Source organism: Anabas testudineus, chromosome 11 (assembly GCF_900324465.2).
Source record: "Anabas testudineus chromosome 11, fAnaTes1.2, whole genome shotgun sequence".
NCBI classification, from domain to species: Eukaryota; Metazoa; Chordata; class Actinopteri; order Anabantiformes; family Anabantidae; genus Anabas; species Anabas testudineus.
Window position 1 is genome coordinate 2,593,112 of NC_046620.1, and position 17,512 is coordinate 2,610,623.

At 39.1% G+C, this 17,512-nt stretch overlaps 3 protein-coding genes across 6 annotated transcripts in view; 2 read left to right on the plus strand and 1 right to left on the minus strand.

Moving 5' to 3' along the window:
* Positions 1-7,498: 7,498 nt before the first annotated feature.
* On the minus strand, positions 7,499-8,831 carry tmem238a (transmembrane protein 238a). 2 transcript variants are annotated; one of them, XM_026348046.1, is made up of 3 exons: positions 8,725-8,831; positions 8,286-8,436; positions 7,499-7,949 (listed from the first exon to the last, which is right to left on the minus strand). In XM_026348046.1, exons 2-3 carry the CDS (start codon positions 8,428-8,430, stop codon positions 7,786-7,788), a joined length of 309 nt encoding a protein of 102 aa, XP_026203831.1. In that variant the 5' UTR covers positions 8,431-8,436; positions 8,725-8,831; the 3' UTR covers positions 7,499-7,785. The 2 variants fall into 2 exon arrangements, with proteins under 2 accessions (XP_026203831.1, XP_026203830.1); XM_026348045.1 differs by having other exon boundaries at positions 7,500-7,949; positions 8,286-8,433.
* Positions 8,832-9,333: 502 nt separating this feature from the next.
* Positions 9,334-13,009, plus strand: ccdc106b (coiled-coil domain containing 106b). 2 transcript variants are annotated; one of them, XM_026348026.1, is made up of 8 exons: positions 9,334-9,363; positions 9,493-9,553; positions 10,378-10,539; positions 10,870-11,061; positions 11,147-11,293; positions 11,379-11,585; positions 11,696-11,856; positions 12,223-13,009. In XM_026348026.1, exons 2-8 carry the CDS (start codon positions 9,514-9,516, stop codon positions 12,376-12,378), a joined length of 1,065 nt encoding a protein of 354 aa, XP_026203811.1. In that variant the 5' UTR covers positions 9,334-9,363; positions 9,493-9,513; the 3' UTR covers positions 12,379-13,009. The 2 variants fall into 2 exon arrangements, with proteins under 2 accessions (XP_026203811.1, XP_026203810.1); XM_026348025.1 differs by lacking the exon at positions 9,334-9,363 and having other exon boundaries at positions 9,414-9,553.
* Positions 13,010-14,197: 1,188 nt separating this feature from the next.
* Positions 14,198-17,512, plus strand: part of cnot3b (CCR4-NOT transcription complex, subunit 3b) — a 28,233-nt gene continuing 24,918 nt past the window's right edge. For both annotated transcript variants that reach the window (XM_026347992.1, XM_026347993.1), the window contains exon 1: positions 14,198-14,357. The gene's annotated coding sequence lies outside the window, so the exon portion shown is untranslated. The remainder of the gene's footprint in view (positions 14,358-17,512) is intronic.

The window sequence follows — 17,512 nt, forward strand, 5'->3', positions numbered from 1 at the left end:
GAGTTGCCTCCTCTACTTTACTAAAGTTGTACACCAAAGATTATTCCTATAATACGGCTGTAGTGTAGTGCCTTGATTCTGATCCTGGCCTGCAACTCAGTCCCCAGAAGTAAATGCTGTGGAAAAAAACAGAATCCGCTTGATAAGCTCATTAGGCCAGAGAAGCATCAGTAATACCAACCAAGAGGTGTCACAAACAAGATCCAACACAGGTCAAAGCTGAAATGCTTATTTTTAGACATTTAAAATGTGATTTCAACAGTTTTGGCAGTTCTCCACATTTTGAAAAGTTTGTAGTTTACGCATTAAAGAGATGATAGTGCAGTAGATGTGATTACTTTTACATAGGTGGCATGCAGAGTGTAAGGGGTAGCAATCACAATGTACGTTTTATTCTGTATGATACTTAAGTCCAGGTTAGATGGTTAGATGATGATCCCTGACACAAGTCTTCTGGTTATACCTGAATCTTCTGGAATTGTTTAGCTGCAATATGCCATGTTTAATGTCAGCTAACTCTTATTCAACCAGAATCAACTATGCTTTCTATACACCAGGTAAGTTTGGATTTGATTCTAGCATGGTAACTTTCCATACTTATCTACACTCACAATCAACTCACATAGTTTTTCTGCTATGTATTTGTGGCTAAACAGCCATAATTTGTAAGAAGTAATCTTTAAAAATGTTATACACTGGATATCAGCTTTCTAAATAAACATTCCCTGCCTTGTTCATTTATATGGTTAATCCAAATTGAAAAACTATGAAGTGAAAAAAAAATCAGTGCCAATCAATAAGTAAGAAATTCAGTATTTTATCTTTACTACAAAGTTAACACTGATAAAACCCATAATTTATGGGTTGTTGGATGGTGGATGAAGGTGAGAGTGGAAACATCATGCAAAACTTATAGCACAAAACAAAAGTAAACTAATGTTACTGTGCCTACAATAACACCCTTTTTATCATGTCTACACATTTTCATATCCATTCAGCAAACGTGAGAGAGAGAATCTCACTTAAACCTTGTTTAAATTAAATTGTACCAATAGAGAAAAAGTAATTGAAACATTAAAAGCACCCCTGTTTTTCCTAAAATATCCCTCCATGTTTTGATATCTTTAGTCTTTAGTATAATTTAGCACATTAGTATAATGATGTTTAATGTCAGTGTAGCACAGCCCTGTTTGTTTCTTACCTGTGTGAGCAGCTGAGGAGTCCAGAACAAACACTGATGCTCTGTCTGCAAGCAGGAGAGGAAATCAGCCTCCACCTGCAGAGATAAGTCAATTAAACTGGATCACTCTGAGGCGGAGCTACAACACCACCCGTATAAACTCCTGAGCCTCCTGAGCTTTTTTTTATTTCCTCGTGTAGTGAAATGGTCATGTCACGTTTTTAACAGGTCTGCAGGAAATGCTTTGCAGAGCTAAAAGGGTTTTAGTGCATTCAAATTTAAAAAGTTATACATAACTACTCATTTAAACTTGTGCAGAATGTCTTTAACATTTCATGTTGAAGACGAACTTAGTGAAACTAGGATTGTCTTGATCTTCATCTTCACCTTCATGAACACAGCAGACAGACACAGTCTGTCAACACGTTTCCATTGGTTTCACACATTTTTACATCCTTTTTCAAACTGTTAACGCTAATCATCCAAAAATCTAAAAAATAAAACCGGTCTATAAATGATGACACCTCTGTGTCAAATGGACCACATGGGATGTTCAAAGGATTTCAATTATGCTTCTTTTTTATAGATCTATAAATATCTTTTGTTTTATTTTTTTTCTATGTTAAAAATATTAAATATTAATATTAATATTAAAAGTAAAAGAACATTTAAATTTACAATATTTCAGGTCAAGTTAAAACATGCAGCAGTGTTTGTTATTGCTAGTAGTTTTACCTTGGTAGAGGAAACAAAATTCATGTTGCGATATTCTTGTTTCAGAATCACCAAATAGCACAGGTTTATGCCACTCACAAGGTTGAAGCTCCTGTGTTGTTTGAGGGAATAAGTTGCAGTTGTTGCAGGTTTTTTAATGTCGCCTGTTGTCACAGTGGACAGAAACAAGTAGGTAAGTCATTTACAAAGGTGATTTCTGTGGTATAAATGATGTGTTTTGTTGTGATATAAAGATGATATTCCCAATCTTTGTGTAATCCTTCAAATCAATAAGTAGCCGCAGGAGAAAATATTTTCTATTCATGGAAATGTTCTGAATTATTAGTTTTGAGTATTTGAGTTAATCTCCAGTTTCCATACAACATTATCAGTGTGTCTACCTTGTTCCAAATCTCTCGTAAAAAACCTACAGTAAATTATTATACTGTGCAATGAGATGCAGGTTTGACATATGACACAGGTTAAAGATCAGACTAAGCATGTCGTACAGCTCTCCTCCTTCCTCTACCTGCAGCTGAAAACAAGTCAGCTGACCGAGACCTGGCACAGAAGCGTTACCTGATAACGAGCAGGTTTTATCCGCTGTAAAAATAAACCTGATCAAGTGAAGTGACAAAGTAAAAACGAGCTGTTCCCAAAGCTACCTGAGCCTGACTGGAACATGGAGCATGATGGGAAGGCAGCAGAAAATAATCTGAACCCTTCAGGCAGTGGAGGGGTTTTAACCAACCCCCTCCCTCATATGTCTGTCAGAACACAGTTTGCACTGTAACAGTAAAGCTTCATGTTGACCCACAGTGGTTGTGACATGTTTAGGGTCTAATTTCTGTGTTTATTTATATGTAAATAAACCTGAAGCCTTTTTACCTGCAGAACAGTTTTATTCTTTCTTTCCTTTAACATTAATTATCGATATAAATCCACAGTGTAGGAGCATTTTCTGATTATTCATTTTCACCAATTTGACTTGTTTCCTTTTTTATATTCTTTTATATTTCATATATTGTGTGAGACGACATGTTTTAATGACTGAACTCCATATTTATATAATTCATGTCGAGCTACCTGTGATGAGCTACGATGTAGTGAAGTGATTGCTGCACTCTGGGTGCCTGGTGCTGATCAGTCTAAACTAAAACTAAACCCTATAAGATCATGTCAGGAAGCAGTCTGGCCACATCTACTAAATGCACATTAATGACATAACTACCTGCAGACGCCTCCTGCCCCTACTGCTTTCATGTCAGTCAGAGCTGCATTGGCTCTTTATTGCAGGACAAGTATAGAGCAGCATCTACATTAAGCTCTTTTGGCAAACTGCTGTTCTCTGTTGTGTATTAAATAAAACTACTTAATTCCTCCGGTGACGTGCTGAGGCCTAACTTCAGCACCCCACCCCCCTCTTGGCACCATCAGCTGTATCTCTACAGGTGATTTGGATTTTGCCATCTGGCTGCCAAGGCTTTGGAGAGCTCTGCCAGAGGATATGCAAAACCAATGTCACCTTTTAGGCAAACAGATTCTTAAAGTGAGAGGAAAGAAACATGATATTCCTCAAACTATTAGAACGACATGTCAGAGTTTCTCTGAATCATTCGAACTGTTTTCCAATGTTACAGTTCTTGTTTATTGTCCTGTTCCATTTCGTATTTTTATGGCTTTTACACAAATACATGTTTGCAAACATGGCATCGTCCCATGACTCTCTTTTGTGGCTGCAGTGGATGCTGTTTAGTAAACATCACATCCAGTCTCACTGTTGGTGTTTATTTATGACTGTAATCTGTTTATTTATGACTTTTCTGCAGCCACCTCCAATCTTAATATAGACTTCCAGTTGTCTGTTAATGGATCCTTCTTTGTAATCTAATGAATATCACTCTGGTTAACAGACCAGTTCTCATTTACATTTACATTTACATTTTATTCATTAGCAGATTATCCAAAGCGACTTACAAGTCATTACAAGGTACAAAGGTAGGCAGGGCAGCGTGAGGAGGTCTTGCCTAAGGACCCCTACTGGTGTTAGGCCACAGCTGGGATTCGAACCCCAGTCTCCCACATGATGTTACCACTACACTAACCAGCCGCCCTTCTCCTGCAACCTGAAGCTTCCTTTGTTGTACATGGTGTCATAATTATTGTTTGACCACAGTTTCTTATTAACCATTCACATCTGCATAATAGTGGGGTATTTACTAAGGCTAAAGATCCACACTTTAATATGGTTTGCAAACAATACCATTTTTCTAAGTAGCTAAGTACATTTTACACAACTGCTGTATTTAAGTACAATTCTGAGGAACTGTACTTTACTTAACTTCCATTTGATGCCCTTCTGTGCTTCTATTTCACAATATTTCAAAGGAAAAGTACATTTTACTACCTCTATATTAACAGATTAGTTAATTTACCAACACATTCTCATTGCACAGTGTCAAATACCTACACTAAAGGTTAACGTCTGGCATCATTAACTCGCTCTATAGGAGTGATGGCAGTTGCCAGTGGTACCTTTTGCATCAACAACATGCGACCAGTGAACGTACCAAAGCATCAGTGTCTGACGCTGTTGGAGTGAATACGTTTAAATATTTTTATACAGACTTTTGTAAATTGTTTATAGATTTTAGACTTGACAGCGGTGAAGAAGCTGTTAAAATTTGCTCCAACTTGACGGCAACAAGCAGTGTAGGCATTAATAGAAATAAAGACTACAGAGAAGTGTTGAACACAGGTTCTGTACTTAAGGTATTTTTATAGTGTAGTATCACAATGAGAATTTGAAAAGAGTAAAACCTGCTCCGTTGTCAGGTCAAGCAAATGTTAAAGTTTTATTAATACGATAAAAAAAACCCTGAGATTTACCCAGTTTGATCTCCACCTTGTTGCACCTGATTCTCTGTCTATCAAGCAGATCTTTCTTCTTTTAGAACGAGGATTTTCTTTTCAGGCTACAAATACTAAAGAGTCTGGATTTATTGGATTAGCAGTTTTCGTCCCTCGGCTCTCGAGATGAACCTCCCCCTCCCACAATCTCACCTCTAACCCACAACCTGGTTTAGATTGACTTCTGAGAAAGGGAATCCTTTGATTGAAAGGAGAGGGGGATTAAAATGGAGGAGCAGAAGGAGAAAGAGAGAGAGCAGCAGTCAAGGTGGTGATGTGAGGCGGTGTAAGGAGGATTTGGCAGCGATGCAAAGCAGACAGTCGATACAGGGAATTGAAAAGCGGCGATAAGTACTATCAAAGCTCTTTGGCCCGACCTTGAGGAATCTGTTCCCAGAAAAGAAACGTTTAATCTAGACACCTTAATGTGCATCACGGCGTCCAGTGGACGCTAGTCGAGCGAGCAGAGGGAGGTCAGATCAACGGTCAGCCGGACCACACAAGAAAGTGATGAGAGACAACTGAAAGATTCTCCAACTTCAAGCTGGTACACAGTTGGCTTTTTATTCCTCATGGCGTCATGCAGCCTTTAACTTTTCACCAACTCCTGAGCATTTATAGAGAAGCGATAAGGCCTAACTCAGAATAAAACTATAGCAGCAGTAAGAGGGAACCAATCAACAACAATACAATGACCTCACATTACACATAAGCCCCTTTAAACACCAAATCGTAGTTGGTCTCATGTGTTAGTGAGCACTCTGAGGGACCTTTCTGATAAAACCTGACAGTCCTGAACATTGGGTGCCAGACCTGGGGGATGGCAGACAACTTTCTGGGTCTAGATCTGCTGAACCCTGGTGTTGCTGACTAGTTCTAGGGTTGTGGAACATCCGTCTCATGGGAAAGAGCCGGAGCAGTACCAATTTGTCATAGTTGGGTTCACCTCCACACATAAGACTGGGTCTGAAACTCCTTCAGTCTTTTTGTGGAGTCAGGGTGAGAAGCTCAGGGGGTTATATCATGTCAGGCTACAAAAATCCAAACATGCATTTTGGATTGGAGGCCTGAGACCTGATCTCTGAGGACAACAGACTGACTTCACCTGCAGCCAGCATTCGAAATGAGTCCAGTCAAAACTGTCTTTATAATCCCATTACTGGTGCTAGAGAACTGGAACGCAACTTACTACCAGATTCTTTAGAACCACGGCTTCATAAATAGCCTGAAGTGTAGTCATGAGTTCACACAGGAGCAGCTGCATCAAAAAAACAAAAGAAAATGCAAATAATTCTGAGCTCTTTCCTGAAGTCAAGATTTAATCCACTTACGGTGGTTTACCAGCTGGTGGGGGCTTAACATATCAGGGCAGCTCCGATGAAATCTGTGTGTGTTGTTAGACCCAGAAAAACATGACAACTGGACTTAAAGAGTCTTTGATATCATATTTGACCATGTTTAACTGAACACAACAGGTGCTGGAGCTCAATGGATATGTTCCAAACGTCTTAAAGTTGCAATGCCACAGACGGCCACTAGGTGCTGACTCCAAAACAATCACATTGAGTCCCTTTAAAAATCTGTCTAAAGGCTGGATCAGCAACAGCTACTGTTTACTGTGAATGAACCCAGTTTTGCAGTTGAACTTTTACAGTAGAACTTACTTTTACTTTTACTCCACCACATTTATTTTCACAGTTGTAGTTACTTTGTAGATGTGGATTCACAATTCAACATTTACTGTATGATTCATACCAGAGCCGTTAGTTACAGTAGATTCTAATTGCCCACAGGTAGATGATCCACAACAAGTGTCTATATTTTACTAATTACTTGAAATGTTTCTTTCTGATGATTTTTTCAAAGCAACAGATGCAATTCAATTTTGTAAGAACAATTTCTGATGTTGTTCGGAGATCAACACAGGTTATAGTTTTCCAGTAGTCTGCAAACATTTGGGACAATTACATTTTAGGGGAATAACAACGCTACAGGCTAACTTTAAACTTTTCTTCAGAAAACAGAATATTTTAATAAAGATGGGCTCCAAAATCTGTCCTAACTTTGTCCTATCTTCATTCTAGTAAATTCATAATACAATGTTTTCAATAAATCATGGTATTGAAGAAAAATTATTATTTGTAAATTAGTTTTTTTCACAGTAACGGATAAAATGTTAAGTTTCCAGATAATTATATATCAATGTAAAACTTATTTTGCACTAATTGGTTGTAATTTATTTAAATTCTGAAACAATTAATGAGTAATTATGTCATTAACAGGTTGTAATTTATTAGGTTACAGATTAATAATTATCTTAAAAGAAAAAAATTAAAAAATTTTCTTCTCATTCACAAATTCACACTTTGAATTTGTACATTTTGTTCCTTTTCAACGTTTATCTACCCAAAGCGGCATGTCTCCTTCTCCACCATCACCCCCATCCTCACTTTATGAGAGGTTCTAAACCTGCGTATCACACTTCTTAAAGTTGCTCATTAAATGCAATTAGCTTCCATGCACATCTTCAGGATGTAAAGGTGAGCTTGTGTGAAACACACACAAACATATTTAAAATATGAAATAAAAAGTGACTGTGCATCAACACTGATCTCTGCTGGTAACAAGTGGAAATTACAACAACATCACAGCCTGAACCAACAAAGACAAAAGGCCACAAACCACTTATCATTTATTTTATTTGAGAATCAAGCTGCAACATACACAACCAGGAAAAAACTGTCTTTTATTGTTGGCATTTTATTAAAAACAGACAAATCTGTGACATATAAAGATTTTTATTAAAATGTAACAGTCACTATAAAAATAACAATACTGCTCAGTAACACATTAACAGTGCAGTCTGACTTTGTAACAGAACATCTACCATTGAAATGACTCAGTGTGTGTATCTCACATTAATACTGACACTCATGATCAGGCTTTTAAAATGAAAGGCAGTCCTGACTTCCTCCGTGGGATCAGTGGTGGATCTTGTGGCTGCGGATCTTGCGGCTGAGGGTGCGGGCGATCCGGTCAACAGCGCTGTTGATGCGTCCCAGTTCCTTCTTGGACGTCAGACCCTCAATGTTTCCACTGTACCAAGCCACCCAGCCGGCCAGAGACATGAGCACAAGCAGGGCTCCTGAACAGAATCATGTTAAGCTTTTATTATTCCAGCTGCAAATGATCAGTAATTTCATTATCAATCAGTCTGCAGTTTTTTTCATTAGGGTTTTGTGTATAAAATCTCCACTAATAATATGAAATATAAGTGTTGTGCTGTGTTTACAGTGATGTTCAACAAACAAAAGCATTACATATGCACATTTGAAGAGCTGGAACCAGCAAAAGTTTGTCGTTTTCATTGAAAACACGACGAGGCTACATAACAGATATCGATGATTTTCTAAAGGTGCTGCACGTTTCTAATACTATTATAAACAGAAACTCGTGAGTTTAACTGCAGGGACAAACGTACCAGAATAGACGAGTAAGTCTCCAAAATCCTGTCCCTGGATCTCCAGGTGGGCGAAGACTCCCATCAGCAGAGCCACAGCTCCCAGTAAATCCATCAACACAGCGAAGGCCAGAGCCAGTTTACAGTGGGACAGACCGTCACACATCTCCTGCTCCTCAGAAATACACAAAGAGTCCTCCAGAGTATCAGCAGCAGGTATTCCTCATGTCACTTCAATCACAGAACATGCTACAGACTTTTGATTATACTGCATTTTGTATAATTAATCAGATTTTGTTAACAAAAGTGATGCAGTGAAAACTAAAGTAAAATAAAACCTAAACACTGCAGAAGCTCACAGTTACAGTTTTTCCTCTCTTTACACCGATCACACAGTTTTTACCTTTAACTTGTACAAAAACTCTTCATTTCAAACAGTAAAACTTGTGCTCGGACTCACCTGATGTTTTTGTTCGTTCTGTGTCGTTTAAATCTCTAAAAACCTTCTTGAAGTTTGACTCGTGGACTTTTCGTTTGCTCCTGTTTCTACCTTCTCCGCTCACCTGAGCCCCGCTCACCTGAGCCCCGCCCACAGGTGACACACTTCCGGTGGAGATTTCTTCTTCTTCGTCATCTTTTCTTTTCCTCTATGAGTTTTATTGGTATAGTTTATAGTAGTATATATAGTATTTATGGTAAATATGCTGGAGGAACACATGTGGCTTTAAGGCAAATTGAGTTCCGTTTATATTAGAAATAAAACTACATTCACAGTTAATTATAAGCTCTTATGGGTTTAAACTCTTCTTCTTCTTCTTCTTCTTCTTCTTTAAGCGCTGATACCTGTCGGTTCATCATCGTCAGTGTTGAGCTGCAGATTCGTTCGTCTTATCACAGACGAATAAACGTGTTTTAAAAAAGCACAACTGTTTGTGAAACTAGTAGAAAACTAATTTAACTCGTTTATCTTTTTTTTTTTTAAATAAATGTATTTTCCTGTAGAAATCGGTTCCAGTGCTTTTCACCTTTCTGCGTTCTGCGCATGTGTAAAGCAAACACACCTGAGCGGGGAACACCTGTAGACGCCACTTATAATCAGGTAATTGCAGCAGAAGCGGTCGTTGTCGGGCTGTGGAGCTGCAGCTGTGGGTCGTTTCAGGCTGTATTACAGAAGTATAACAGAGACAAAGAACAAGGAGTTTATCCAGTTATTACTAATCTGTTGCAGGTGGTTTGACACTGTTCGGTCATGAGTTCTCCAACCTGCAGAGACGATGCAAACCCGCCAGGTAACAGCAACTTTTAAATGGCGCAGTCAACCTGTGCAGCCAAGTGGAGCCATTCAAATGTGTGAAATACTCATTAAAACGGTGTTTGTTCGTCTAAAGAGAGGTTGAGCTGTAATGTTTAGAGAGGACAGATGGAAAATAACGTGGTAGTCGCTTCTCTGGTGCTCTGGCTCTCATCAAATCATTTACTGCTTTTAAACTGCATCTTAAAAGTCATTTTAATTAACAGACCACTCGACTTCTTCCTGTTATAATTTCTCATTTCGTTTTAAACACTGTTCATCTCAGTTTGTCAGTGTTATGACTGTTTTACTGATCTGTTCGCTCACTTGTTTCCTCATATTTTAGTCTCTGTTGTCTGTTTTATATATAACACAAGTAACACTGGGAACAAATAACCTTAAGCTGTAACGTTATCAACTTTATTTTTAGGTATTATTACTATTATACACTTTTTAAAATTTAAATAAACAGACAGTAAACCTGCTCTTTGGGTTTCACACTGTCAGCAGGACAAACCTTCACATTTAGACACACCTGCTTAGAGCTCTGTTGGCAGCTTTTACTATTTTCTACATGTTTCCATACGGTTTCCACAGGAGTTTGTTTTGCAGACATGGTTCTTTGATGAAACACGGTGTGTCTGATCAGTTTAATTAGTAGCTGATAGTTTAAACTACAGGAAGAATTATTAAGTGTATTTGCTGTGTCAAACAGCACCTGTGCTTTTCTTTCCTCTCGATGTTAATGGAGTTGGTCTTCATTTCACAGTAGTCAAATTGTTGGATGTTTCTTCATTTCATTTTCTGCTTTGCGTCCGTCAGAGCACTACATGCACCAGTCGTCATCCACCCCTGCAGCAGCTGCAGCAGCAGGAGGAGGTGGAGGCTTGTATCTGGATGCCTACGAAGTGTCTTTTCCCCTGGAGGACAGCATCGAGAGACCACCTGCGTATCACCTGAACCAGAATCAACAGATGATGGACGGTACGCCTCATCTACTACACATGACCGCCTCTGTTTGTGGCAGTAACATGGTGTAATGTGGTCTGTGGGTTTTAACTGTGCTGCTCACTCTTCACGGTGATGAAGTTTTCATAGCTGCGGTTCAGGAATGTTATGTTTAAATTAAGAAATGTGTTCATGTAATAACCTTCAAAATACAGGTAACCCGCTTTGTTGTACAGATTAAATAGAACCTACAATATAAAATCATCATGTTTTTCTAACTTTAAAGTCAAACACTGGGATTTTTAGCACAGTTGCCTTCAAAATCATTTATCAATATATAACATTTCACCGATCCTGCTCCTGCAGAGCCCGTGGTGCAGGAGCCTCCTCCCTCTCAGTACAGCCCTTTCATCCTGGTCTCCAACCTGCGAGCTCACCTGTACGTCGCCCTGGAGAAAAACGCCTGGCTGCAGAAACGCATCGAGGAGCTGGAGGAGGAACGGAACTTCCTGCGCTGTCAGCTGGACCGCTTCATCGTCAGCATGAGGAGTCCGGAGGGTGAGGCGTCGGGAAACTTTGTATGAATAAATTCACAGACAAATACGCCTTTATTATTATTTACTGTGATCACGTGCTGTGACAGAGTGGTGTGCAGATGCTCAGCGTGGTGTGAAGGTCCAGCCTGTAAGCTCTCCCTCCCCACCCTCCCCCATGACCACCAGGTCTGGAATGACCCTCAAACGCCTGCAGGGACCGGCGCCTCGGACCCGCCGCAGCACAGCCATCCCCGGTGAGGAAGCTGGAAACATGATCTGTGTATTTCTGTGTTAATATTCAACCATTTCTCAAAGTGTTTAAACTTTTAACGGCTTTAGTTAAGCAGGAGTTTCATCTGGAGGAGGATAAATACTACACAGAGGACGAGTACCTGGAGGAAGAAGAGGAGGAGGAGGAGGAGGAAGATGAGGACTCCTCGGTGGAGAAGGGGTCAAAGAAGAAGGGAAGAGGACGAGCCAATGGAGAACCGAGGATGAAGATGAGGAGGATCTTCAGGATCACTCATGGGAGGGAGAGGCAGAGAGGTGAGTCATGTGACCTGAACACTGATCTATGTAGTATTAAATACACAAAATACTTCGTTCTGGCAAGTTTTCAGTAGCTGAGCTGAAGCTGTTTTCTCTCACTCTCCCAGTTAAAGACCCAGACGGTGTTCTGATTCGCTATAAGAAGATCCTGTCCACCTACCAGCGGGTGAGGAGCATGTCCCGAGCTTTCCAGATCCACGGGGTCGACCGGAACACCATGGCCTCCACGTCCCCCATCGCTGAACTGCTGCTCGTGGCTCCAGAGAAGGTCTGAACCGTTTTACTGCAGCCAATTTCATTTTGACTTTAACACGTGTTAATGTTCTTGTTAATTTTCTGGAAAAAAAATGCTTCTCACTTCCAACATAGTGTCACCTTGTGGCATGATTTCTACCTTGGTTTTGACAAAAGAAACGAACAAAACCTGCAGCACAGTCAGTGGAATTCAGTTCAGTAATTCAGTTCAAGAGCATTTGGTTGGTTTGTTTCTACAAAACATTTGAACCAAACTCCAGCTGTTTTGTCTGTGTTGCTCTGCACTGACTGATCCCAGATGAGACCACATGTGATAAAGTGCAGAGATGTTAAACATGGTATCATTATGTGAACACTACATCAACCTGATCTGCTGCAGGTGGCAGAGGTCGGAGAGTTTGATGCATCGAAGGAGAAGCTTTTGGATTACGCCCGGAGATGCTACAAGACCATGGACGACCCGACGCACGCCAAGGTCCAGACCATGAAGAAGACTCACAAGCTGCTGCCGATCTCCTACAGGTTCAGAAACTGACGGACAAGAGCGAAAAGGAAGAACAGACGGCTGATGTGTTGAAGAGCTTCTAAAATTAAAGGTCTTTTTTTTTTTTGCCCTTAAATAAGAAGAAAAATGAGAGGAATAAACTTTGATTTGCTTAATTTACATGATTTGATTTGCTTAATTTATATAAATTCCAGTTTCCAAGTTTGCAGTTTTTGTTTTTTCACTAGAGATTGATCTTACTTTAAGTCACTTTTTGTTTTACCTCTGAAATTACTGGAACTGGTAGATGCAGTATTATAAAGTCCTCATCTCAGAGAGGACAGACTGATTTTTCACTCCTGCAAAGGTTTTGTAGAGCAGAAATCAAAGCAGTCAGTGAGTGAAAGTGTTTTCGACATCGACTTCAACAAATATTTTTTCTTATGAGTATTTAGAGATCCCAGATTATTATTAACTTTGAGATTCTGTTTCTATTTGACAGAAAAATACTGATTTTTATTTCTTATGATTCAGTGTTACAGTTGTTTGCACATTTTTGAAAATGTGCTTTTGTTTTTGTTGTTGAAGTGTTGAAGCATCTTAAACAGTCGAAGTTTATTTAAGTTGATCACATGGACGTATTGATGTTGCTGTATTTTGTGAATTATGATAATAGAAGATGTAAAATATCATAATGCAAAAAAATAAATAATGTAAAATGTCTGCACAATGATTATTTGTGTGTTTTTGGACGTAATTTACAAGATGTCAAAAATGTGAAGTGTGGAAATGAAGGTTGAGTCCAGCACTAAACAAACTGAAGCCAGTGAAATGCACTTAACTCTAATATGAAACTACACAGGTTGGTATTTGGTCTTGTCAAGATAAATATGAATAAATTCTACAGCTGACAGTGACCCAGACAATAATTTATTAATGTATGATCAGATTTAAGAAACTAGCAGCTTTGCTGAATTCATTGATTAGAGTAAGGCAGTTATCAGCTTGCAGACTGCAGCGCCCCCCATTGGAATAAAGAAACAATGCAACATGTAGATTACCACCTATGATAAAGATTACCAATCTAGACCAAACTAACCAAGAGGGCACATCCTCAGCAGCCTGAGAAATGAGGTAGAGACAAAAAACAAAAAAACAACAGGACCTATAAGATGAACACAAACAGAACTGAAACACCGTCACAATGTGACAGCATCATTTGTGTGTCTTTTATTCTGGAGTTCATCCATGAACCATCTTTGATCATACTGATTTGTTGCAGCTGATTCTTGATTATTGACCTTTGGGGTCATTTTACATATTTCAAATTACTTGTAAACATAATATTAAACCTTACTTTCCCTTGCAACCCTTAAGAGGACGAGCAGTTAGGAGAATGGATGGATGAATAAGATGAAACACAAAGGGTGATTCTGTTTTTTTATTTGGTTTATATTATTTTGTGTAAAGTGGAACAGCACTTGATCCTATGGTGATTGGCTAAATTTTAGAACACGCGCTTTAACTTGATTTGATCCTTTGATGTGGTACTTCTACTTCTAGTGGAGTACTTTTTAATAAAATACTTGTACTTTTGCCTGAGTACTGAATTTGTGTACTTCTTACACATGGGATTTTAGCTGGTGAGCTAAGTATACTTCACTTCCCAGAAACCCTTGCGGCCAAAACAAAAGTCAGTTTCCCCTTTAACCTTTCCGAACTGTCCAATCACAGCAAAAGTTATACAGGAAACAGTAAACCCTGTCTGAATTGACAGACAGCGGGGTGTAGCGAATAGGAGGGCGGGAGCGGTCGCAGCGGTCCAATCACAGACGAGGTGGGCGGGATTCCTGTCCAACAGGGTATCGGAGGAGGAGGTGTTCCTGGTAGCCATCTTGGATATTCGGAGTGATTGTTTAACGAGAAGAACTGAGAATTGTTTTAAACAAAATAAGCGTCTGTAGTGAATCGCTGAAGATTTGCCGGAGTTTGGCGACTGCGGAACGAAATCGCAACTCGGAAAAATCCAGGTAAATTGGTCACAGAGCCAAAGGTGATGGGTTTCTGTGTGTCTCTCTGCCTCTGTCCTCTTTCCAACATCAACGAGCGCAGCCGGTGAGAAGCTGCAGCTCGTCCACTGACAGCAGAACAACGTGGAGTGTGTTTGCTTTTTAAAACACAAAACACATGTGGGCTGCAGAACTAACGAAGTCCGTAACTTGAGTCCGGACTTAGTTTTGAAGTGGACCTGCTCGGATGTCGGTCCGCGCATTGTTTATAAACACCCCGGGTTCTGGTCGCTCGGTCCGGAACAACAGCCGAGTTTAGCTGGTGCCCACACGGCGGAGGTCTCCGAGTCCCGGTCTAAACACGAGAAACGGACAGAAAACAGGGACCTCAGCTGATCCACAGTCCGCAGGTCACCGCGTGTTAGCTAAACGACGGAGGCTGGATCAAGGTGTGTGCACCTGTGTGGGAAAGTGGTGCTGCAGGTGAACTGTGGAGGAAAAGCCTGCAAATAGGAGTGAGGTGCAAAAATACCAGCTCCAAAGTACCTGAAGTATGTAGAACATAAAAAGTCTCATTTGAACCTATTATTAGTATGTAGAACATAAAAAGTCTCATTTGAACCTATTATTAGTATGTAGAACATAAAAAGTCTCATTTGAACCTATTATTAGTATGTAGAACATAAAAAGTCTCATTTGAACCTATTATTAGTATGTAGAACATAAAAGTCTCATTTGAACCTATTATTAGTATGTAGAACATAAAAAGTCTCATTTGAACCTATTATTAGTATGTAGAACATAAAAAGTCTCATTTGAACCTATTATTAGTATGTAGAACATAAAAAGTCTCATTTGAACCTATTATTAGTATGTAGAACATAAAAAGTCTCATTTGAACCTATTATTGTGTTCACTTACTTTATGTACCACTGGGTAGTTTGTGAATTCAACACCAAACTGTGTTTGCATCACTAAACCGGATCTGAAAGTACAATATAATTATTGAAGGAGTAAAACTACTATATTTGCTTCTCAAATTTAGTGAGGTAGAAGTACAAATCAGCTGAAAATGGAAACGTGCAATGACCAAAATTGCACTTATACACAATACTTAAATTAAATGTACTTGATTGTTTGTCTCACTTTAACAGGCACAACTGTAATTTGTCACTCCAACTGAAAAATGCAGTTAATTTGAAATAAATAAATAAAAATATCAAACCATAAATAATCAGCTCTAAAAATTAATCAATAATTATAATATGTATAATTATGAAATGGGCCAATTATGAAATCTGAAATGTGTGAGTACATTACATTAACTTTCGACAGTTGGATTATTGTTGTTCAGAGACGACCATTGGTTGAGTAGAGACTTTACTTTTATTTACTTGAAGTATATTTTGAAGCACTTAGGTAACTTCAAGTGGCACTATTACTTGTGTACTGGGCTTTTGCCGCCTCTGCTTATAATTATTGAGCTGTTAAGATAAGTAGCAGTGGTTAACTTCATCACTCAACTCCACAAATCATCTAAAGGATGCGCACAACACTGGATTAATGATCTACTCCTAAATGACTGGAATCTGAATTTGGTTGTTGTGGAAAACTGTTGTGAAGTCTTTTAGGCCCTGTGACAATAAATCGTTATAGTTTTTAGCATTAAATACACTGAAAAGCTAAAATGGCTCAACTGACACGCATGTATAGTTCAAAACTCAAAAAATACCGTCATGCAGAGAGATTTGGAGCACAGATAAAGAAGATGCAGTGTTAATTCTGGATCCCACTACTAGCTATTGTTTTGTTGGGCTTTAATGTGACTTATTCATTTTAAATGACCTGTTTGGACTCGTTTCTTAATCGGACAAACAGGCTTAACAATCCGCCCCTATTCCCACACTACTGCTTGATTTTAGCCGGAGTATCAACGTCCCAGAAGCAGCAAATCATCTTACTCAGCTCTCTTACTGGGTTACGATGCAGCAGAGTTCACAATATCGTTGTTCCCATTTACTTATTTTTTGTGGTGTCGAAAGTAAAATTTCATCACGGCTCATAAACGCTTCCTTTAGCAGCTCCCACTGATGAGCTGTAGCCTGCAGATGTAGACATTTTAGATTTTGTCTCACTAAATGCACCAGAACACAGCTCAACCACTGCAGCCGTGCTCTGAAAGTGACCACACTGATTTAAAATGAGCGAAAACAGAGAAACTAAGAGGCCCACACCCCCCACTGCTTCAGCTCATTGGAGTTCAGATCACCTTTCAGCCAAATATATATGAAAACACAGGCGACTGCCCAACCCTAGTGCTCTCCTTACATTTACAGGTAAACTGTCAGGCAGGTGTTTTGTTGTGTTCTCGCTGACATTAAACAATCTGCCTCTCAGACTTTTTACTGACACATGCAAAGGACTAAAGCAGTATAACTACACGTACAGATGCCTTTTGTTTGGTTGCACAGTCTAATGAACTTCAGTTTTTTCCTTTATTATCTGCACTGTGGCAGCCTGCCTTCGTCTAATTTGTCCTGCCACAGTTTCATAATGAAGTGAAAACATTTTTACACTTCTCTTAATAACATGAAGTTTCTCTAGCGATGTGTTTTGCAGTTTCAGTTCAGTTTTAACACTGAATTTGTTATGAAAGCTGTTGTAAATTATAAAGCCTGCAGACTTGTGTCCATGTGTTTGAGGCCCACTTACCAATTGTTTGAGGAACACATTAATGTCCATAAATAGCACTGTTGTCGTACCTGTTTTACCCGCTCACCGAATTTACTCTGTTTACGTGCACTTTAGTAACAGTTACAATTGGTTTTCTTAAGTAAACTGATTCCTCAAATGTTATTTAAAATAATGGAAAACTAGTTTCCTGGATTCCTGAGAAGATTCCTTAATAAACATGAATTATTTAGGTTGATTTCTCCATGTATTCAAAGAGCGCAACAAAAGACTGCAGACAGTAAAAGTAGTGGGGTCTATATATGCAGTGATGCCACTGATAGGTCATAAAGTACAGTGTAATGTTGAGCTTTTATCACAAAACCTTTACTTTAACTTGACGGTTGGACGGTTGGTAGATATTTAAATATTTAAGCAAGAAAATGACAAAAACAAACAAACAAGAAAGAGATTTGTAAACAGCGGAGCTGTAACGAATGTGGTTA